The 23,691-nt window shown below is 39.9% G+C and overlaps 1 protein-coding gene across 13 annotated transcripts in view; it reads left to right on the top strand.

The window, feature by feature from the left end:
• Positions 1 to 23,691, top strand: part of DEPDC5 (DEP domain containing 5, GATOR1 subcomplex subunit) — a 126,494-nt gene that overhangs the window by 27,265 nt on the left and 75,538 nt on the right. For all 13 annotated transcript variants that reach the window (XR_002074492.2, XR_002074494.2, XR_002074493.2 and 10 more), the window contains 8 exons: positions 8,553 to 8,656; positions 8,944 to 9,018; positions 11,521 to 11,655; positions 12,488 to 12,549; positions 12,698 to 12,771; positions 18,687 to 18,756; positions 20,758 to 20,794; positions 21,314 to 21,434. Coding sequence is in view for 10 of the 13 variants with exons in the window: in XM_019426791.2 (XP_019282336.1) it covers positions 8,553 to 8,656; positions 8,944 to 9,018; positions 11,521 to 11,655; positions 12,488 to 12,549; positions 12,698 to 12,771; positions 18,687 to 18,756; positions 20,758 to 20,794; positions 21,314 to 21,434 (678 nt within the window). In the remaining 3 variants the exon portion in view is untranslated. The remainder of the gene's footprint in view (positions 1 to 8,552; positions 8,657 to 8,943; positions 9,019 to 11,520; positions 11,656 to 12,487; positions 12,550 to 12,697; positions 12,772 to 18,686; positions 18,757 to 20,757; positions 20,795 to 21,313; positions 21,435 to 23,691) is intronic.

The raw sequence follows: 23,691 nt of genomic DNA, 5'->3' as shown, positions 1-23,691 counted from the left end.
CTTTTGGTCAAAATGGTATAGGATAGGTAGGAAGGGGAGGTTGTACAACTGATACCTACTGTGTAAAGGCCAGGGATGCTGCTATGCATCCTGCAGTGCTCACAGGACAGCCCCCGCTGCAAAGTTATTTAGCCCAAGGTAACAATGGTACTGAGGTTGAGAAGCCCTCTCTAAAGACTTGATGGGATTTAGGTTGGACCTTTTTTGTAAGACTTATCAGGAATGCTCATCAGTCCAGATGTGCTGACAGTGCCCCTGAATAAGGGAATGCTTTGTGAGATGATAGAAGCGTAGTAGATACAGTCGGATGGGTTGCACTTGGGCCTGGAGCTGAAGGCCCTTGATCTTTTAAACTCTCAGATCTGTGGAGAAGTTTATTATGTGATTCTTGGCGCTTCAGGTGGAAGCTAGAGTGGATCTCAAAACAGACTTTAAAAACCCTTTTGTGGGTGCCTGGGTGGTGGCTCAGTCGATTGAGTGTCCAACTTCAGCTTGGGTCATGGTCTCATGGTTTGTGAGTTCAAGCGCCGCATTGGGCTGTCTGCTGTCAGCACAGAGACTGCTTAGGATTCTTTCTCTCTCTCTCTCTCTGCCTCTCCTCTGCTCATACTTTCTCTCAAAAATGAATAAACGTTAAAAAAAATAAAAAGAAACACTTTTGCTTTGTAGATTTTAAATGGATTATTTTATTCTTGCCTGAAGTAACCAAGATTTTATGTTAAAGTAAAAACCAAGTCCTTTGAGGGGCGTCTGGGTGGCTCAGTCGGTTGAGCGTCTGACTTTGGCTCAGGTCATGATCTCACAGCTCGTGAGTTTGAGCCCCACGTCAAGCTCTGTACTGACAGCTCGGAGCCTGGAGCCTGCTTCAGATTCTGTGCCTCCCTCTCTCTCTGCCCCAACCCACTCTCATTCTGTCTCTGTCTCTCTCAAAAATAAATAAACATCAAAAAAATTTAAAAACAAACAAACAAACAAGTCCTTTGAAACTGAGCACATTTCATCAACTAACTATACTTGTTAAAGCCCTTAGAGACTGCTTCTCTCAAATGCACTACTCTGTCATTGGTTCAGTCTTGCTTCCTTAGACTGTTTCCTTCTGTAACCCAGAGGAGGAACCCTTTGCTAGTTTCCCTTCCTATCTTAAACTCTGAAATACAATGTCTTTGTGTTCTACAGTAACAGTTTACTTTGTGGGTTTAGTTTTTGTGTCAGATGGCCAATCCTCTCCCCTCCCTCCCAACCTGGAGCCCTAAACATATTTCTTTGTAGCTAGTTCCCTCCTAAGTCTGAAGCCAACACCAAATGCCAATTTGTATTTTTCTCTCCCTTCTCAACTTTGTAATAGCATTTCTAAAGAATAAATATTCTTTAGTAATTATATATATTTTTTAAAAAACCGTAAATTGTGGATAAGCACCAAAGAGTGACAAATTATGAAACTTTTTAAGGCTGTTTTTGGAGTAACCTTTTTAACTTTTTATTTCAAAATCTTTTCAATTATGAGAACATTGAAAGAGGAATATGATGAATCTGTATACTTTTCACCTAGATTTACCAATTATTAACATTTAGTAGACACATGATTATCTTCTACTTCATTATCATCTTTTAAGGACCAAGGACTTTGTAAGAGAATGTAAGATTTTGCCAATTGTCCTAATATTCCTTATTGAAATGTTTTTCCTGATCCAGATTTCTTCCTAGAATCATGCATCATTATTAGCTTAATCTTTTGTGTTTGTTTTTACAATATGAACAACATGGGTTCGAACTGCACGGATCCAGTTACATGTGGATTTTTTTTGATAGCTACAAGACAGTACTATAAAGGTATTTTCCTTATGATTTTCTTTTTTATTTTTTCTTTATTTATTTTGAGAGAGAGAGAGTACAAATAGGGGAGGGAGGGAGGGAGAGAGAGAGAGAGAGAGAGAGAATATCCCAAGCAAGCTTCACACTGCCAGTGCAGAGCCCAGCTTGGGGCTCAAACTCACAAACCACAAAATCATGATGTGAGCCAAAATCAGAGTCAGATGCTTAATCACCTGAGCCACCCAGGCCCTCCCCCCCTCCCCCCTGACTTGTGATTTTCTTAATACCACTTTCTTTTGTCTAGCTTGTTTTATTGTAAGAATATAATATATAATACCTATAACATACACAATATATTAATGGACAATATATTAATGTTTAAGTTATCAGTAAGGCTTCCAGTCAAGTTTTCAGGGAGTCAAAACATACACGCAGATTTTCTATTGCACAGGGCAAGGACATCACTGCCTCTAACCCCTATGTTGTTTAAGGGACAACTGTATTTCCTTTATCACTTGTTGGATTACCTTTTTATATCACTGAAGAAATAATGCATCTTTGTTGTAGAAATTTTGAAAAATCTATAAAAGAGCACAAGATAGAAAATAATAGTGGCTTCACTATTGAGGTGAAAATAAGATGGTAATAATTATCATTTGTATTCAGGACTTATGTACGGGGCCTGATTCTAAGCAATTTAGGCATCTTTGTTTCATTTAAATATCACAACATTCCTTGTGATAGTTACTCATCTCATTTTATAGGTGTAGACACTTGGACACAGAGTTTAACTTATCCAAAGCCCATGGAGGATTAAGTGACAGAGGATGCAGTTGACTCAGTCTAGTTCAGAGTCTGTACTTTTGACCACTGTATTCTTCAACCCCATACTGATCTTACTTTAAATTATTTGTTGATCTTCTTTTGGGTCCTGTATCCCTGTGAGAATTTCATGAAAGGATGGGCCATTTCTTCCCCCAACATTATTACCATTTATCCCTTTACACTGATAAATTCTTTAAAACACTTCAGTGGATTCCTGGAACCTTTTTATTATTATTTTTTAAGTAATCTCTAGATCCAGCATGGGGCTTGAACTCACAACCCCAGGATCAAGAGTTGCATACTCTACCAACTGAACTAGCCATGCACCCCTGATTCCTGGACCCTTGAGAGCTCTTGTGGCTTAAGAGTACATGAAGCCATTTGTACATAATGAGTATGAATTCATTTGAATATAATTATGGACATATTAAAACATTATATAAAACATGAATGTATGAGTTATGAATGTAGATTTATATATGCATATGAATATATCATTAATATAAATTTCCTAGGGTGCCTGGGTGGCTCAGTTGGTTAAGTGTCAGACTCTTGGTTTTGGCTCAGGTCATGATTTCAGGGTGTGTGGAATTGGGCCCCGTGTTGGGCTCTGTGCTGACAGAACAGAGCCTGCTTGGGATTTTGTCTGTCCCCTCTCTCTCCCTCTCTCTCCCTCTCAAAATAAATAAACTTAAAAAAAATTTCCCCACATCATTAAAAAGTCATCCACAACATTTTTTTATAGCAAAAGAAGCTTTGGTTGTGTTTTTCCTTCTATAAAAATGATATAGGTTTATTTTAGGAAAATCACAAAGTATAGTTAAGAGTAATTCAAAACACTTTAAATTCCACCTCCCAGATGCAGTCATCATCACCTGAGATCATCAAACCCACTTCTCTGTTTACAGAGACAAAAAACAGTTTTCACAGAGATGTCATTACAGACTCCCATGCTTTTTTTTAAAACGGCATTTTCCAGGGCATGGGGGTGCTCCTGGGTGGCTCAGTTGGTTAAGCATCCAATTTCGGCTCAGGTTGTGATCTCGTGATTTGTGAGTTTGAGCCCCACATCTGGCGCTGTGCTGACAGTGAAGAGCCTGCTTGGGATTCTCTTTCTCTCTTCTCTCTCTCTGCCCCTTCCCAAATTGCACACATTTTCTCTCTCTCTCTCACAAAATAAAAATAAAATAAAATAAAATAAAATAAAATAAAATAAAATAAAATAAAATAAAATAAAATACTGGCATTTTCCACCTACTATATCACAAATGCCATTTGATGTCAAATATTCTACTTCCACAGCATCATTTTTATTGCTATGTAGACATTTCATTTGATTGCCAACTATTATTGAACATTGAGGTGATTTTCAATTTTTCACTATTGTCAAAGTTCTACCAATGAATGATCTTACAGTCTGTAAGCATAACCTTAGTTATAATCTTAGCATAACCTGATGACCTTAGTTATACCCTTATAACTTGGCATAACCTTCAGCATACACTTAAGATAAGTTCCCAGAAATGGAGGTATGGGGTCAAAGATACTTTGTTTTTGTTCAGACTTTTCATTTTTATAGCCAAATTGCCCTCCAAAAACATTGAAGTGAAAAATCCTGTTTTCCCAGTAACCATGTTATTTCTCTTTTTTTTATCAATACTGAATACTATTTTCTTCCTTTTTCTGACTCGTTCCCAATTGGAGTGGGAAAAAAGTTATCTCACTGAGTCTTAATAGTCATTTCTTTTATTACCAAGAGTGAATATTTTCCTATACTTATTGGCCTTTGTATTTCTCTTTTATGAGTTATATATTCATCTTCTTAGCTAATTTTTTCATCTTTTTTTGTTTTTTATCTTACCCTCTGTCTGATTTTGCAATCCAAAGGGAAGTACTTTTAATACTGTGTGAACCACCTGGGTGGTTCAATTGGTTTAGTATCCAACTCTTGGTTTCAGCTCAGGTTATGATCTCATGGTATGTGAGTTCGAGCCCCGCATCAGGCTCTGTGCTGGCGGTGCAGAGCCTGCTTGGGATTCTGTCTCTTCCTCTTACTTTGCCCCTCCCCAGTTCACTTTCTCTGTCTCTCAAAATAAATAAATAAACTTCACAATATAAAAATAAAAATAAATACTGTGATATATATTTCTCCAGATCTTTTTCTGTTTAGCCCATTTTAAAATCGGATGGTTTCTTTGGCTTGTTTTACTTATTTATTTTTAATTTTTTTAATGTTTTATTTTTATTTTATTTAAAAAATTTTTTTTATGTTTATTTCTTTCTTAGACAGAGAGAGACAGAGCATGAGTGGGGGGGGGGGCAGAGAGAGAGGGAGACACATAATCAGAAGCAGGCTCCAGACTCTGAGCTGTCAGCACAGAGCCCGACACGGGGTTCTAACTCACAAACCGTGGAATCATGACCTGAGCTGAAGTTGGTCGCTCAACTGACTGAGCCACCCAGGTGCCCCTGTTTTATTTTTTGAGAGAGAGAGAGAAAGAGAGAGAGAGAGAGAGAGAGAGAGAGAGACTGAGCATTGAGCATGAGCAGGGGAGGGGTAGAGACAGGAAGACACAGAATTCGAAGCAGGCTCCAGGCTCTAAGCTGTCAGCCCAGAGCCTGACGCAGGGCCCAAACTCATGAACCGTGAGCTCATGACCTGAGCTGAAGTCAGATGCTTAACTGACTGAGCCACCCAGGTGACCCTGGCTTGTCTTATTTTTATTTTATTTTATTTTTTTAACATTTATTTATTTTTTGAGAGACATAGAGAAACAGAGCATAAGTTGGGGAGGGGCAGAGAGAGAAGGAGACACAGAATCCGAAGCAGACTCCAGGCTCTGAGCTGTCAACACAGAGCCTGACATGGGCTCGAACCCACAAACTGTGAGATCATGACCTGAGCCGAAGTCGGACACTTAACCGACTGAGCCACCCAGGTGCCCCTGGCTTCTTATTTTTAATAAAATCAGATGTATTGTGGTGGAGAGAATAGCATTATGAGCCTTCATATACCCATTACTCATATTAAACAATTATCAGAGAATCATATAATTTTTGGTAGTTATATAATAGTTTGTCATAGTCTAAAATTTTATCATAATTTAATTCCTTATTGTTAGATATTTAATATTTTTCTAATTTTAAAATTGATCTATGTAGCACTGTGTATCTATGTATCTATATAAATACATATATAGTTATGCATTTTGAATGTTTCTTGTCTTTTTTTTTTAATTTGACTATTTTTTTTAGAGCTGTTTAGGTTGATAACAAAATTGAGAGAAGTTACAGGGATATCCCATACACCTCTTGTGCCCACACATACATAATGCCCTTCCCCTTATTATCAACATTCCTCACCAGAGTGGTGCATTTGTTACAATTAATGAACCTACACAGATACACCATAATCACTGAGAGTCCATAGTTTACCTTACGGTTCACTCTTGGTGTTGTATATTCTGTTGGTTTGGACAAATATATAATGACATGTCTCCATGATTATGGAGTATTTTCACTGCCCTAAAAATCCTTAGTGTTCCAGTTATCCCTTCCCCCCAACCCCCATCCCCTGGCAACCACTGATCTTTCTAGAGTCTGTACAGTTTTGCCTTTTCCAGAAAGTCCTAGAGTTGGAATCATATAGTATGTAACCTTTTCATGTTGGCTTTTTTCACTTAGTAATATATTTAAGTAATATTCATGGCTTAATAGCTCATTTCTTTTTAGCACTCAGTAGTATTCCATTGTCTGGTTGTATCACAGTTTGTCCCATTCCTTTACTGAAGGGCATCTTGGTTACTTTCAAGTTTTGGCTATTATAAATAAAGTTTCTATACTCGTGTAGGTTTTTGTGTGCACCTAAGTTTTCAACTCATTTGGGGAAATACCAAGGAGTATGATTGCTAGATCATATGATAGGAGTATATTTAGTTTTGTAAGAAACCACCAAACTGTTTTCCAAAGTAACTCCATTATTTTACATTCCCACCAGCAGTGACTCAAAGTTCCTATTGCTCCATATCCTTACCAGCATTTGGTATTGTCAGTGTTCTAGATTTTGGCCATTCTAATGGTCACTTATTGCTGTTTTAATTTGCATTTCCCCATATGACATGATGTGAAGCATCTTTTCATATGCTTATTTGCCATGTGTATTTCTTCTTTGGTGAGGTGTCTGTTCAGGTATTCTGCCCATCTTTAAATTGGGTTGTTTATTTCTGATTGTTGAGTTTTAAGAATTCTTTGTGTTTTTGGATGATAGTTCTTTATCAGATGTGTCTTTTGCTGACATTTTCTTCTAGTCTGTGGCTTGTCTTCTAATTCTCTTGTCATTGTCTTTCCCAGAGCAGAAGTTATTTAATTTTAATAAGGTCTAGTTTATCAGTTTTTCTCTTTCATGGATTGTGGCTTTGGTGTTGAATCTAAAAAGTCATCACCCTAGGAGCGTCTAGGTGGCTCAGTCGGTTAAGTGTCCAACTTGATTTTGACTTGGTTCATGATCTCATGGTTGGTAAGTCGAGCCCCATGTCAGGCTCTGTGCTCACAGTGTGGAGTGTGCTTGGGATTATCTCTCCCTCTTTGCCCCTTTCCTGCCAGTACCCGCACACTCTCTCTCACTTTCTGTCTCTCAAAACAAGTAAATAAAACTTAAAAAAAAAAGTCATCACCCCAACTAGTGTCATCTGGGTTTTCTGGTATGTTATCTTTTAGGAGTTTTATAGTTTTACATTTTATATTTAGGTCTATGATCTGTTTTGAGTTCATTTTATGAAGGGTGTATAGTCTGTATCTAGAATCTTTTTCTTTTCTTATTTTTTGCATGTGGATGTCCAGTTGCTCCAGCACCATTTGTTGAAAAGAATGTCTTTGTTCCATTGTGTTGTCTTTGCTTCTTTGTCAAAGATCTGTTGGGGTGCCTGGGTGGCTTAGTCAGTTAAACATCTGACTTTGGCTAAGGTCATGATCTCATGGTTCGTGGGTTTGAGCCCCGCATCAGACTCTGTGCTGACATCTCAGAACCTGGAACCTGCTTCAGATTCTGTTTCTCCCTCTCTCTCTACCTGTCCCCAGCTTGTGCTCACTAGCTCTCTCTCTCAAAAATAAATGAACATTAAAAAAAAAATCTGATTATATTTTGGGGGTTCTGTTTCTGGGCCCTTTATTCTGTTCCATTGATCTATTTATCTACTCTTTCACCAATGCCACACTATCTTTAGCTTTATTTGTAGCTTTATAGTTAAGTCTTGAAGTTGGATAGTGTTAGTTTTCCACCTTTGTTCTTTTCCTTCAATATTGGGTTGGCTATTGTGGGTCCTGTATGTTTCTTTAGGATAAATTCCTAGCATACACACACATGCAAACCTATATGTATGTATGTATACACACACACACACACACACACACACACACACACATATATACACACACATTTATTTTTATTTTTTGTAATACATTCACATGTATTTTTAAGGTTTTTAAGGTTCACAAGCTCTACAGTAAACAGATTCTCACCTATCCCTTTCTACTAATGTAGTTCCCTGTCATAGATTTGTTTATTAGATATATATGTAAAACCTACATATAGATGTTTTATTTTATGCTTCTTATATACCACCTAATTATAATTCATTGTATGAAGATTTCATGTTCCTGCTGAATACTAGGCATTAATATGATTTCAAGGCAATTTTTAAATATTTTCTTACTTTTTGTTTTCAATCTATATGACTATTGATAATACAGGTCTTTGTTAATGTTTGTTACATGCACTTGGCTTTAATACTTATTATTATGTGATAAATTACCTTAACCCTGGAAATCTCATCTTCTCCTTTCTTTTGAAATTCTGTGAGAGACCTGATGTATGTAATAGCTGCTCAATGTCTATTTTATGACAATATTCCTTTCAGAGTGGTGGTGCAGAATGAGAGGAGAGAAGAGTGGACATCACTCCTTGTGACCATTAAAAAACTCTTTATCCAGTATCCAGTGTTGGTGCGACTGGAACAGGCAGGTACTGCATTCATAATGACAGAAAGTGCAGCAGGGAAAGGAGGTGTAGGATGGAGGCTGGGAGATGAGAGGTTCATGCTTGCTTCTTTCACAGTGCTGGACAGAGTTTCTGCTTCTGGTCAGGTTTCTATTTCCAGTTGGGTCTAATTTTTCATTACATATGCAGTAAGTTCAATAGTATACCTACTACAGGGTAGGGGGACCTATGGAGCCAGACACTTTCCACTTGTTCTTTAAGAGTTCATCTTTCATGGGATACTTTTCCTTCTCTTATGTCTTTTGCTTCAGAGGGCTTTCCTCAAGGAGATAATTCTACCTCAGCACAAGGAAACTACCTAGAGGCCATCAATCTGTCATTCAATGGTGAGTAAGGACACAAGCCGTGGTGATCTGGCATCTTGTTTACCACATGGCTGTGAACTTCTTTTTACTAATGTCCAAAGACCCAGACCCAGTTGAAGATCTCCCCACCCATGTATTCCAAAGATTAACTGAAAGAAGTAACTTCTGATTGGATGGTTTTAATGGCCAACATTTAGCTCTTAGATCTTCCACTGGGAATTAACTTGCTATTCTCATCTGCTTCTCATGGTAACTTGAGAGTAAAGAGCTGGAGGGAATCTTCCTTGGGCTGTTTTACTACAGACTATATTCTTACTGTTTTCTATGCTATCCCTCAATTGCTTCTAAGTAATTTAAAAAAAATTTTTTTTTAATGTTTTTTTGTTTATTTTGAGAGAGAGAGAGAGAGAGAGAGAGAGAGAGAATACCTGCAAGTAGGGGAGGGGTGGGGAGAGAGAGAGAGAGAGAGAGAGAGAGAGAGAGAGAACCCCAAGCAGATTCCACACTGTCAGTACAAGCCTGATGGAGGGCTCGAACTCATGAACTATGAGATCGTGACCTGAGCCGAAGTTGGATACTTAACTGACTGAGCCACTCAGGCACCTCAAATCTTTTTTTTTTTTTTTAATTACAAAAGGAACCCATGTTTTAAGAATTCAAATAATCAGAGGTATATCAAGTAAAAATGAAGATCTCCCTCCTTCCTCTACTGTCATTTCCCTTCTAAGAGGGAACCTTCTTAACAGTGTGGTGTGACTTCTTCCAAATGCTTGTCCCTGGATGTGTTAGCTGATATGCTTTGTTTGCAAACAACAGAAACCTACTGAATTGGTTTACGCAAAAAAGAAAAATTTACTCTTAGGATATAGAGACCTGGTGGGCCGTCAGGAAAGGCTTGAATGTTATGCTGAAGAAGGTGGGGACCAAAGTGGCTCTAGGAACTGCAGCAGCAGGTATTCCTGGAGCAGTGTTCAGCTCCCAGCTCTGCTGTCAGCTCTCTGCTCTCTGTTCAGAATTCCATGTTCCCAGCAGAGAGTCTGATTGGCTCAGCTCTGGTTAGGCATCCATTGACACTCGCCAGTGGTGGAAGTAATGATGTGTGGTCACTTCACACGTATAACCTGCCTGTGCTGGCAATTCTAAAGCATGGGTCTTTTTATTTTTGTATTTAAAAAAATTTTTTTTAATGTTTATTTATTTTTAGGAGAGAGTGCAAGCTAGGGAGGGGCAGAGAGAGAGAGAGAGAGAGAGACAGACAGACAGACAGACAGGCACAGAATCTGAAACAGGCTTCAGGCTCTGAGCTGTCAGCATGAATTCACGAACCATAAGATCATGACCTGAGTCAAAGTCAGACACTTAACAGACTGAGCCACACAGGTGCCCTTCCCCTTCTTTTAAGTTTATTTATTTTGAGAGAGAGAGAGGGAGAGAGAGAATGCCAAACAGGCTTTTCACTGTCAGCATGGAGCCCAAGGAGGGGCTTGAACTCATGAACTGTGAGATCATGACATGATGTCATCATGACATGTCAGTCAGCCCAAGCATGGAGTCTTTTATTTATAAATCTTTTTTTCATATTGGAATATGTTTGGTTTTCCAAAGTAAGGATTGTACAGGACAGAAATAAAAATTAACTTGCCAAATTTACAAATTCACCCCAAGTTTCTTGTCCATTCTTTTGAATATTGTCTTAAATTAATATTTTTGTAGGGGCACCTGGGTTGCTCATCGGTTAAGCGTCAGACTTTGGCTCAGGTCATGATCTCACAGTTCGTGGGTTTGAGCCCCACGTCGGGCTCTGTGCTGACAGCTCAGAGCCTGGAGCCTGCTTCAGATTCTGTGTCTCCCTCTCTCTGCCCCTCCCCACTCACATTCTGTCTCTTTCTTGCTCTCAAAAATAAATAAAACATTAAAAAATTTTTAAAAAATTAATATTCTTGTCAGTTTCAGTACAGACTCATTTATGGATTGTTTAAACTAAAGTCATGAAGGGGCACCTGGATGGCTCAGTCGGTTAAGCATCTGACTTCAGCTCAGGTCATGATCTCATGGTTTGTGAGTTCAAGCCCCACATCAGGCTCCATGCTGACAGCTCAGGGCCTGGAGCCTGCTTCAGAATCTATGTCTCCCTCTCTCTCCACCCCTCCTCTGCTCATGCTCTGTCTCTCTCTCTCTCTCCCTCTCTCTCTTTCTCTCAAAAATAAATAAACATTAAAATTAAAAAAAAAAAAATAAACTAAAGTCATGAAATTTGAGCATTTAAGACAACACAAGGCAAGTAGTAGGCATTAATGAGGGGTGTTAACAAAGGCAACATTGGCATAGTCTTGTGTTCAAGCAGTTCTTAATGTAGAAGGGGAAAGGAAGATGTGCACACGGCTAACTAGAATTCAGGTCAGAACTGCAATTGCTGCAATAGAAACATGGACAAAATAGTCTGAGGGCATAGAGAGGCTTGCAAGTGGCTGGTTTCTGAAAAGCTGTAACATCTGCATTGGAGAACTTTTGCTTTCTTTCAAGTGTTTGACAAGCACTACATCAACCGCAACTTTGACCGAACTGGGCAGATGTCTGTGGTGATCACACCTGGGGTGGGTGTGTTTGAAGTGGACCGTCTACTCATGATCTTGACCAAGCAGCGAATGATAGATAATGGTAATGCTCCCTGGTTTGCACTGTCTCTGAGTGTTTATAGCCTCACTTACCTTAGAGCTCTGAGCTTTCCCTGGCTCTGTGCATCGGAGATCCTGGGGATGTGAATAATGTTAGGGGACAAAAAGCGTTCTGTGGTCAAATCGGTTAAGGAAATGTTGGGTCATAAACAGTTTAGGCAGATTCCCTAATTGTAGGTTTTAATTTGTTAGTGTATCTTGTTTATCTCTAATGGGTGTAACAGGTACTCAGAGTTTTCCAAACATATCTGACACTGGAGAGCTCTTCGGAGGGATCGTTTCAAGGAACCAGTGTGTCATCAGCCCATCTTGGGGACTACCATCAGATTGTATGATCTAGTCCTCCCTCTGTGGTGTGCCATGCTTTCCCAATTTGTAATTCTGGTTCCATTAAATTTGGGCTTCCAAAAGATGGGGGTGGAGTGTAAATCCTGGATTGTCAATTAAGAAGCTCTGTTAAATGGTATGGATTGTTTTGCTGTCTTACTGAAATTTCAAGATTCCTTTTCCTTTCTGGTCATGAAACTTTAGCAATAGAGGCCTGGGTTGTCCTTTTGACAAATCATGGTCTACAAAGCAGTCCAAGGCTAATTGTCAAGCACTGAATAATGTCAGGTGTGATGAGACCTGGTAAAGAAGAAACAAACAAAATGCATCTCTTTTCTTCTTTGCTGTGTAGGCAGCCCTGTGAGGTTATAAATCTTAGGATGGGAAGTCGGTTTTGTTTAGTTAAATAATATTGTTAATAGATTGGGACACTTATCTCTACTTCTTCCCACCCCCACCCCAAACTCTTTTTGTCTTCTCTTTTTTAGGAATTGGTGTGGACTTGGTGTGCATGGGGGAGCAACCATTACATGCTGTCCCATTGTTCAAGGTAATACAATTTTGGATTGCTTACTAAAGGCCAGTCTCTAGTACTGGCCTAGAGTGATCTTGAGAATACTTAAAAACAGAACAGTTGGAGCAGTTCCACATCCTACTTGTTTTCTAGCTGATCTGTGCACTGGCTTTTTCCCTTCCAGCTACATAATCGAAGTGCACCTCGTGATTCTCGGCTGGGCGATGACTATAATATTCCTCACTGGATAAACCACAGGTGGGTGTAACCTTGATTCACAGTTGAATAACTTCCTTGCCATTTTCTCTTCACATCTGTTAAGTTCTTACTATGAAAACTTTTGTCAAGAAAATGTGGAAACTAAAGTTCTAACATTTGCTTAGAGCCTGTGTACATTTAAAGCAGTGGCAGTAACATAAGAACAGTCTAGAGTGAAAGAAAATAAAAGCAAATTTTGAAGGACTTATTTTTATTATCCCCAGCTCCTACTATTTCCAACTCCCACAGACGATAGCAGACAGCATTGTACCTGGCATCCTCTATTTGTAGAAAAATCCCTGTGTCTCTTCTTCACATGGGACAAGGCCTCAGTGTTTCTGCTGATTGGGGCTCAAGGATGGTGTCTCTCATGCCTCTGTCAGAGCCACTGCCTTATCCCAGTCCTCATTTTTTTTTTTAAAGTTTATTTATTTTGAGAGAGACAGAGACAGCCTGAGTAGGGGAAGGGCAGAGAGAGGGGGAAAGAGAGAGAATCCCAAGCAAGCTCCATGTTGCCAGTGCAGAACCTGACATGGGGCTCAAATCCACGAAACTGTGAGATCATGACCTGACCTGAAACCAAGAGTCAGAGGCTTCACCGATGGAGCCACCCAGGTACCCCCAGTCCTCATCTTTTTTGGATGATAATCTTAATAGTGTGTCTATTTCTGATCTCTCTCCTTCAGTCCTTCCTTTAGAACAGGGTTTCTCCACCTGGACTCTACTGACATTTTGGGCCAGATCATTCTTTTGTTGGGGCTGCCCAGTGAATTGTAGCCTGTTGAGCAGCATCCTTGGCCTCCACCCTCTAGATGCCAAGAGCACCCACCCCCAGTGTGACAACCAGAATGTCTGCAGGAGGCATGCCTAAGTGAATTTTCCTATCAGAAAACCTGGAGAGGGGCGCCTGGGTGGCTCCATCGGTGAAGCATCTGACTCTTGGGACTCTTGGTTTCAGCTCAGGTCATAATCTCACAGTTCGTGAATTCGAGCCCCACGTCAGAATCAGTGCTGGCAGTATGGAGCCTGCTTGGAATTTTCTGTCTCCCTCTCTCTCTGCCCCTTCCCCTCAACTCTCAAAATAAATAAATAAACTTAAAAAAAAACAAAAAAAACAACAAAAAAAACCAAAACCAAAAACCTAGAGAAAGTTAAATTATTTCTTTGAAATACTGCAGGTAGAGCTCATACCTCCTAGAAACTTACTATGAGAACTAGAATATCTTCAAGTCTGCAAAAAATGAAAAGCCTTGGACTATTTTTTAATGTTTCATGATTTTTTTAAGTGCTTGCAGGTTTATGGAGAATTCAGTTGAAAATGTTGGAAACTGAGGAGAGAAATAATTTAGACTAAAAACAAAAAATTCAAAAAACTAAAATGTCTGCTGCATTGCCACATGCCTCCTGGGTGGCAGATTCCCTCTGCCCCCATTGACAGTCACTTCTTTAGACCAGTGGTTTTCTTCTTTCCTTTCTAATTTTTTTCGTTAAGCAACAGGGCCCTTTTTTTAAGTAAAGATCTTACTTGCAACCAAATATACAATAGTAAAAAGTTCTTTTTTTTTTAAAGTTTATTTATTTTGAGAGAGAGTGTGAGAGAGCAGGGGAGGACAGAGAGAGAAGAGAGAGAATCCCAAGCAGGCTCTGTATGGTCAGTGCAGCACCTGATGTGGGGCTCAAACTGACAAATTGCAAAATCATGACCTGAGCCAAAGTCGGATGGACACTTGACCGACTGAGGCACCCAGGCACCCCAATGTTACTGTTTATTTATTTATTTATTAAAATTTTTTTTAATTTTATAAAATTTATTTTTGAGAGAGAGAGAGACAGCACGAGCAGGGAAGAGGGAGTGGGGGACACAGAATCCAAAGCAGGCTCCAGGCTGCTCAATGTGAGGCTCGAACTCACAAGCTGTATGATCATGACTTGAGCTGAAGTCGGATGCTTAACTGACTGAGCCATCCAGGCACCCCATTGTTATTTTTTTTAATGTTTATTTTTTTAGTTATTTTGAGAGAGAGAGAGCAAGTAAGCATGTACAGGGGAGGGGCAGAGAGAGAAGGAGAGAAAGAAATCCCAAGCAGGCTAGGCTCCACGCTCAACACGGAGCCTAATGGAGGGCTTAGTTCCACAATATGAGATCATGACCTGAGCCAAAACCAAGAGTCAGATGCTTAACTGACTGAGCCACCCAGGTGCCCCTGCTGTTACTGTTATTTTAAAAATTTGGTTTGAGTAAAATAGTATTTTGAACTTTTTTTCACTTATTTCAGAGACCAATGTATCTTCTTTTTTTTAAAGCATTTTCTTTTTTTTTTTCTTTAGAGTTTATCCACTTGTTCTGAGAGAGAGCATATGCGCAAGTGTGCATGAGCAGGGGAGGGGCAGAGAGAGAAGGAGAGAGATAACCCCGAGCAGACTCCACACTGTCAGCACAGAGCTGGATGTGGGGCTCAATCCCACGAACCGTGAGATCATGACCTGAGCCAAAATCGAGAGGCAGATGTTCAACCTACTAAGTCCCCCAGATGCCCTGATGTATTTTTTTATCAGCCCTCTCATTAGATTTGGATTTATAATCTTATTGTGCATATATATATGTATATATAGAGAGGGAGAGAGAGAGAGAAAGAGACAGAGAGGGAGGGAGAGAGAGTGAGAGTATGAGATGGGGAGAAGGCGGAGGGAGAGAGAGTGAGAGTATGAGATGGGGAGAAGGCAGAGGGAGAGAGAGAATCCTAAGCAGGCTCCATGCTCAGCACAACACCTCAAATGGGGTGCATTCCCATGACCCTGGGATTGTGACATGAGCTGAAATCAAGAGTCAGTGTTCAACCAACTGAACCACCCATGTGCCCCTGGATTTGTAATCTTTGAATAGGTATTCAGATTCTTTAAAAATATTTTTTTTTAAATTTTTTTTTTTTTTACATTTATTTTTTGAGAGACATAGAGCACAAGTTGGGGAGGGGCAGAGAGAGAAGGAGACACAGAATCCGAAGCAGGCTTCAGACTCTGAACTGTCAACACAGAGTCTGATGCAGGGCTCAAACACACAAACTGGGATCATGACCTGAGCCAAAGTCAGATGCTTAACCGACTGGGCCACCCAGGCGCCCCCCCAAAAAAATTTTTTTTAATGTTTATTTATTTTTGGGAGAGAGAGTGTGTGTGAGTGGGGGAGAGGCAGAGAGAGAAGGAGAGAGAGAAGGAGAGAAAGAATCCCAAGCAGGCTCCACACTGCCAGCACAGAGCCAGATGCAGGGCTCACCCCACGATTATCTGAGCCGAAACCCAAGAGTTGTACACTTACCCGACTGAGACACCCAGGTGCCCCTGAATATACATTAAGATTCTTTTGCCCATAAGAAAACAGCTGCTGTTTAATTATACACCATATTTCATTGTTTTACGTTTGGTTTAGGAAATAATTAAGGGAGAGAGTAGCTATCACACACAAAATTGTATATGAATTTAAACACTGTAATTTCCTCAAATGTTAATTAATAATAACTTGAAGGTTTCCTGATTTATCACTGTATTTTTCATCCCAAATTGGCTTTCTGATACCATTTAAAATGGACGATGATTCACACATGTATGACTTCAGAATCTGAGAGCTGGGATGGCCTGAGGCCTGCTTTTCACATCTCACTGTGAATCTTGTTTGCTTGAGCCACTCATAGACAGGAGCAAAGAGGGCTTGTGGCCAGAGGTGCATGGCTGCTTGGAAGGGCCATTGTTCATATCCTGTCCACTAGCCTCTTCAAAATCATTCCACAAGGCCAGAGACCTTACTTGAAGCATAATCAAATTATCTTCAGTGAAAAGTTATTCTCCCAAGTATTATTGGCTAGTCATGAAAATTGATCCAAAAAGTAAATTAATAGCAGATACATAAGAGTTATAAAACAGGCATTTGAGGATGCCATAGGCATCTGGAGTCTGTTTTAGAGATCATAGAGACCCTCCAGTCATACTGTATAGGTGTTCCAGGAGGGTAACTTGACTTGCCAAAGGTTGAGCAGCAAGTTCATGGCAAAGCTGAAGCTGTTGGTTTAAACCATTTGAAATTGTGATTTTTACACTGGGTTTGACCTTCAAACACAGCAATTTCATGTAGATACATCTAATAGAAACCCATTCTTCTGGCTAATATCACTTTAATACTCAGATCTTTTGCAATTAATGTCTGGAAAGCAAGCAGCATCCTCTACTTGTACTTTCCTTGGTACCACTCTGAGGAGTCAAGTCCCAGGGGCTAGTTGGACTCCAGGTCTGATTGCAGTTGGTATTTTTTTTTTTTTTTTAATTTATTCAATTTAAGAGAGACAGAGAGAGTGAGCAGGGGAGGGACGGAGAGAGAGGGAAAGAGAATCCCAAGCAGACTCCGCACCACCAGCACAGAGCCCAACACAGGGTTTGAACTCATGAAACGTAAGATGATGACCTGAGCTGAAACCAAGAATTGGATGCTTAACCAACTGAGCCACCCAAACGCTCCTCCTTTCTTTTTTTAAAGTTTATTTATTTATTTTGAGTGAGAGAGAGAGAGAGCACAAGTGGGGGAGAGGCAGAGAGAGAGGGAGAGAGATAGAATCCCGAGCAAGCTCCCTACTGACAGCACGGAGCCCAGAGGGGGGCTGGAACCCACGAACTGTGAGATCGTGACCTGAGCCAAAGTTGAATGCTTAACTGACTGAGCCACCCAGGCACCCCGCAGTTGGTATTCTTATGTTATGCACATAATGCATAATGTGTTAGTTACTGGATTGCCCTACAGTTCACTGGTTATCTATTGATAACTTTTTTTTTTTTTTTTGCTTATGATCAGAGTTATAATGGAAGATGGGGATTGGTTAGTGTTCAAAACATCTTTCCCATAAGTTAATTATAGATAAAAGAGACTACAGAGACATGCCTAAGATGGAAAAGTCTGTTTAGCCTCTGTTTACTCATTAGACCCAGGGCAAGGTTGGGTTTCCCAATTTTCTTGTGTGTCTGACGTGACTGCATTAAGATATGATTTTCAGGGGCACCTGGGTGGTTCAGTCAGCTAAGTGTCCCACTCTTGGTTTTGGTTCAGGTTATGATCTTGGGGTTTGTGAGTTTGAGCCCCGTGTCAGGCTCTGCACTGACTGTGTGGAGCCTACTTCGGGTTCTCTCTCTCTCTTCTCTCTGGCCCTCCCCTGCTCATGCTCTCCCTCCCTGTCAAAAATAAATAAACTTAAAAAAAAAAAGATATGATTTTCAAAGAGATAACAATTTGATGATTTGTGCCATATTTTCTTAAGACCATTTTTTTTCTTTTCTTGCCTGACTTATTCTTGCTTACCAAGTGCTGTTCAACCCAAGAGTGATAAAGACCACACTTGGGCCCAGCATCGTGCCAAGTATCAAGATGCAAAAGTATCATGGTGTAAATAGATGTAATCTCTGCCAGGAGGAGGAGATTCTCATCCAGTTAGGAATCAGGACTAGTGTGAAACAGTTAACAAGGGAAAAAAGAATAGAACAATAATTAAAACCATATTTAATATTTTGTAGTAATTACAGAACAAGTTAGAATTGGAGGAATCAGTGAAGCCTGAGACATAGGCAGTCAAGAGAGGACTAATCCATGGCTGGGGTTTCAATTTAAAGTTTAAAATGCAAGGAACTTATGGGGTGCCTGCGTGGCTCAGTCGGTTAAGTGTCTGACTTCATCTCAGGTCATGATCTCACATTCATGAGTTTGAGCCTCGGATCAGGCTCTACGCTGACAGATCAGAGCCTGGATCCTGCTTTGGATTCTGTGTCTCCCTCTGTTCATGCTTTGTCTCTCTCTCTCAAAAAATAAATAAATATTAAAAAAAATTAAAAAATATATAAAATGGAAGGGGCTTAAATTAATGACCTTTTTTCTTTCACAGTTTCTATACGTCTAAAAGCCAGCTCTTTTGTAACAGTTTCACCCCACGAATAAAACTGGCAGGAAAGAAGGTAGGTGTCACCAACCTGTAGAGCCTTCAGGGAGTGTCACACACCAACATAGTTATTTTGATCCCAGGATATGCCCTTCTTCCCCATGGTCATGAGTAGAGTTCAAGACATTTGTCTTAGAACTTTATGATTTTCCACATTAAATACATCAACAACAAGACAAACCTCCAGAGTATAAGAAATATCTTTGGGAAAACTATGACAACTCTTTTTAGTTCTTTAATAATGAATATTTTTGTCATGATGTGATTGGTTTATTCAGATACTGGGACTGCTCAGATACCTTTGGGGACAAAGACATGGGCACGCATTGCAGCAAAGGGGAAATATGATGTAAAGATCACATCTTGGCAGTAGTTAAAGAAATGCAAATTCAAACAAGAATGGAGATTCTTTTTGTTTACCAAATGGGTTTATTTTATTTTATCAAGATTTTATTTTATTTTAATATTTCTTTATTTGAGAGAGAGAGAGAGAAACAGAAACACAGAATCCAAAGCAGACTCCAGGTTCTGCGCTGTCAGCACAGAGCCTGATGTGGGGGCTTGAACTCATGAACCGTGAGATCGTGACTTGAGCCGAAGTCAGATGCTTAACTGACTGAACCACCCAGGTGCCCCTAAATATTTTATTTTTAAGTAATCTCTATGCCCAACGTGGGGTTCAAACTTAGAACCCCGAGACTGAGAGTCATACGCTCCACTGACTGAACCTGCCAGGTGGCCCTGCTTATCGAAAGGTTTAAAACAAAACAATTATACCAAGTCCTGGGAAAAGTGGTGATATTGGTGCTTGAGTACCTGGTTGGTGTACAATACTTACAAAAAGCAGTTCAGCCATGTGTATCAAGGACAATGAAAACGTTCATGCCATTTGACCAGACAATTCCATTTTTGGCTATATGGTTTAAGGAAATAATTTGAGGATATTGAATGCAAATAGGATCTTTATTTATAATAGTTAGAAGTTGAAAATAATAGGGAAATGACTAAACCATGAACTACACTCCATGTAATATATTGCCAGTCAATAAAAGTGCCAGTTTTAAGAACCTTAAAACGTGTTTTTGATATAAGGTGAAGAGACACACAGACTGTTGGGTATGTAGGTGGCATACCAGGTACTCTCACCCATCCATCTGCCTGTTTCTAGCAGAGTTAAACTGTGAAAGCTGCTCTATTGTGGTCATGTTAGTAGTATCAGGGCCATTTTTTCCCTTTTTTGGGAGGGGTAATGGGTTAATGTTACTCTTCTAATAAGGAAAATATTAATTGCGAGGACTACGAAGACTCCTTCTAAAATGGGCTTTGTCAAGTAGTGAGGTGCTAGGAGAAGGGACTCTTCCCAGAAAGGGCCACCTCCTGCCCTCTGAGGTTTTATGCCTTCATCTCAACCCTTCTGGGCAAAGTGGAACATGGAGGAACTTCTCTATACATGATGATTTTAAAGAAGAAAGAGTGAGTATTGTTAGAGAAGTTTAAAGGGTCCTGAAAAAGACTTGTTTGGAAGAGGAAAAAAAAAGCTCTTTGTGTTTTCTTTCTACCTCTGTAAAGCATTTCAGCAAACTGGGTGATCTCTTATAGGTGTAGGCAAACCAGTGAGAGCACTGTAGTGAAGGGGGCCATGCACATGAATGGTTTGGGGGCAGGTAGGATACACATACCACTGGACTGACTGAGAACAGGAAGGACTGGGCTTGGATTTTGGCTCTGCCACCTGTTTTGTGACTTTGAGGAAGTCCCTTTTTCTCTCTAGAATTGAATGCCCTCACCTATACGGTGAGGATAGAGTTTTGAGGGCAACCAAGGTGTGAGGTGGGCCTGGTAGGGCCTGACACTGCGGTAGGTAGGCCTCAGGTGTTTGCTCCTGCCTTTCCATCAGCTACAGGGAGGGGTAAGGCATGGTCTCTACCCAGGGGAGCAGCCACCTACATACTGTGCCTTGTGATAAGTTCTATTTTAGCAGAGGAGGAAGTGATTAATTATCTATTTAATTTTACAGCCTGCCTCTGAGAAAGCAAAAAATGGCCGTGATACATGTGAGTATTTTGGGGACCTCCTTTTGTCCCGTTTAAAAAGAGTCTGCTAACCCATGGCAACAAGATTATGTGAGGTCGCATAAGCAGTTCACAGCTAAGTTGGGAGACCTGAGTTTCCCTCGGAAAGTCCTTTAACTGCCTTGTATATTTTCGTCCTGTCAGCTGTGAAACAGATGCTGACAAACCTTTTCTTTTCCATCAGTCAATTGTAGGGATCAGGCAGAAAGTTTTAAAGTACTAACCGTACCACATATTAAGAGGATCTTTTTTAAAAGTGGGATCACAGAAGAGTGAAATACTACCCAAACTTTCCCCTTATTTAGTGCTACACTCTTTTCTATATCACTTTGACATGTTAGTCATTTAATTTCAAGAACCTGATGAATGGGTTATTATCCCACTTTTTTCAGGGAGACATGATGGTGATCACCTGTGTCTTGTGGATTTTGATGAAAGCCCTCTGAAGGCATCTGGTTGAAATGTATTTTAATGACCATTCACTTGATTTGTGTATTTCAGCTCTTGGGACTCCAAAAGAATCTGAGAACGCCCTTCCCATCCAAGTAGATTATGATGCCTACGACGCCCAAGTGTTCAGGCTGCCAGGCCCATCCCGGGCTCAGCGCCTCGCTACCTGCAGGTTTTTTGCCAGATTCACTTTGGGGTGTATATGAAAATTGCTTGGGAAAACCTTAGGGCCTGCAGGGACCTTCATGAGAGCAACCTGGAAAATGTTTTAAATTAAAATTAGCCAAATGGAAACTATACCGTGTAGATCATTAAGGGTTCTGTTTCAAGGTTCTCTGGCCCACCCATTTTGTTAGCTATATTTGTAAGAAATGTTGTCCCCAAATAGAGTGTTCTTCTAATCAAGAGAAGCAATTCACAAATTCTAGAATCTTCTTACTGGGCTGCTATTAATGTATATATATAGATAGATCCTAGGGCCCATAGTTTCTTTGGAGTATTTTATTCCCAGTGGGCAAGAGACTTTTCTGTCTTTAATTCTTGCTTTTTAAGTGTGTTCCATGTTATTTTTGTCATATGATAGTTTTTAATTGTGCTGTAGTTGGATTTACCAATATATTCATTTCTGAGTCTTATGTAAAAAGGCGTCCCATCCCAGGGCTGTTTTTTTTTTTTTTTACACCCCTAGTGGACTAAATGCCATGAGTCCATTTTCCAAATTTCTTAAATATGCACGTTTATTTAAGCACAGTGATTGGAAGAATATTCCATCTCTTTTTTTTTTTTTTAATTTTTTTTTTTTAATGTTTATTTATTTTTGAGACAGAGACAGAGCATGAATGGGGGAGGGGCAGAGAGAGAGGGAGACACAGAATCGGAAGCAGGCTCCAGGCTCTGAGCCATCAGCCCAGAGCCTGACACAGGGCTCGAACTCACGAACTGTGAGATCGTGACCTGAGCTGAAGTCGGACGCCCAACCAACTGAGCCACCCAGGCGCCCCAATATTCCATCTCTTCACATTGGCAGTTGAGCTTATAGTAGCCACATGATTGTCTTCTCTCCTTTCATCTCGTCCCATCTTAAGATGAAAACATTTAGGGGCACCTGGGTGACTCAGTTGGTTAAATGGCTGACTTCTGCTCAGGTCATGATCTCTCTCACGGTCTGTGAGTTCTCTGTGCTGACAGCTTGGAGCCTGGAACTGCTTTGGATTCTGTGTCTCGCTCTCTCTGCCCCTGCCCACTCATGCTCTGTCTCTGTCTCTCTCTCTCAGAAATAAAAACACATTAAAAATTTTTTAAAAAAGATGAAAACATTTAGAGCTCAGACATAAAACATTTCCTAAATGTTTAGAACCTTTAGTGCCATTAACTACAGTTCTCTTATACATAGATCTGCTTAGGGATTTGGTAGCACTTTCCTCCCGAGTATTTAAAAATGCTTTCACACACACACAAAAATAAAAAAAAAATAAATAAAAATGCTTTCACAGTCGAAGATCTTTGGTTTTGTTTTTTCTAAACAAAGATGGCAAGACATGGTATTTCAGAAACTTAGGTCTTATGTTTCCTGAGGGAGCCGCCTGTGTCTTAATTGGTACTCTGTCTCCCTGCACAGGACTAAGCATACATTGGTGCCCAGATATTTACTGTTGCAATAATGTACATGCAGTCAGCCCAGGGGATCTATTTTCAGGCTCCATTTAAGCTCTGACTTAAGACAAAATCCTTCCAGGCGGAAACAGAACAGCTCTGATACCAGAGGAGGAGCCCTATCTGTAGTTGCTAACTCTTACATTCTGAATTTTTGCCTCCCTATTGGGCTTCTCCCTTTTTGATCCTTGCTCCTACTACTTCCAGAAGTTTTCTCCTTAGGGAGTTTTATGTTTTAATAAGGATAAACTTTTTAAAACCTTTATTAAGGAAATGTTCAAACATACTCAAATAGAGTAGTATAATGAAGAGTGATCAGTGTCTTGTCTGCCTCATTTCATTGCTTTCCCTACATTTTACATTTTGTTGGAGTATTCTAAAACAAATCCCTTTTTTAACCTGTAAATGTTATAGTGTATGTCTTTAACAAATAAGAATTAAAAAATAAAGTATCCCAAGTACCAAAATTAACACTAATTCTTTAATATCTTCTAACAGCTAGTCTATATTCAAATTTCCCAATTGTCTCAAAAATGTGTTTTTACAGTTGGTTGATTTGAATTGGGACCTAAAGAAGATGCAGACAAAGCATTTGGTTGGAATGTGTTTTTTCTGTGACTGTAGATTATGTTGCTTTTTTCATTTGGCTGATTGTTTTGTTATAATGTTTAACTTGTCCTCTCTTCTCTGAATTTCCTGTAAACTAGCAATTACCTCTAGAGGCCTGATTATATTTAGGCTCAATTTTTGGTCCAAGAAGACTCCTGAGGTGGCTG

This window comes from Panthera pardus, unplaced genomic scaffold (assembly GCF_024362965.1).
Source record: "Panthera pardus isolate Hobbes unplaced genomic scaffold, ASM2436296v1 HiC_scaffold_15, whole genome shotgun sequence".
In the NCBI taxonomy this organism is placed as follows: Eukaryota; Metazoa; Chordata; class Mammalia; order Carnivora; family Felidae; genus Panthera; species Panthera pardus.
This window is presented reverse-complemented; position numbering and strand designations above follow the sequence as displayed.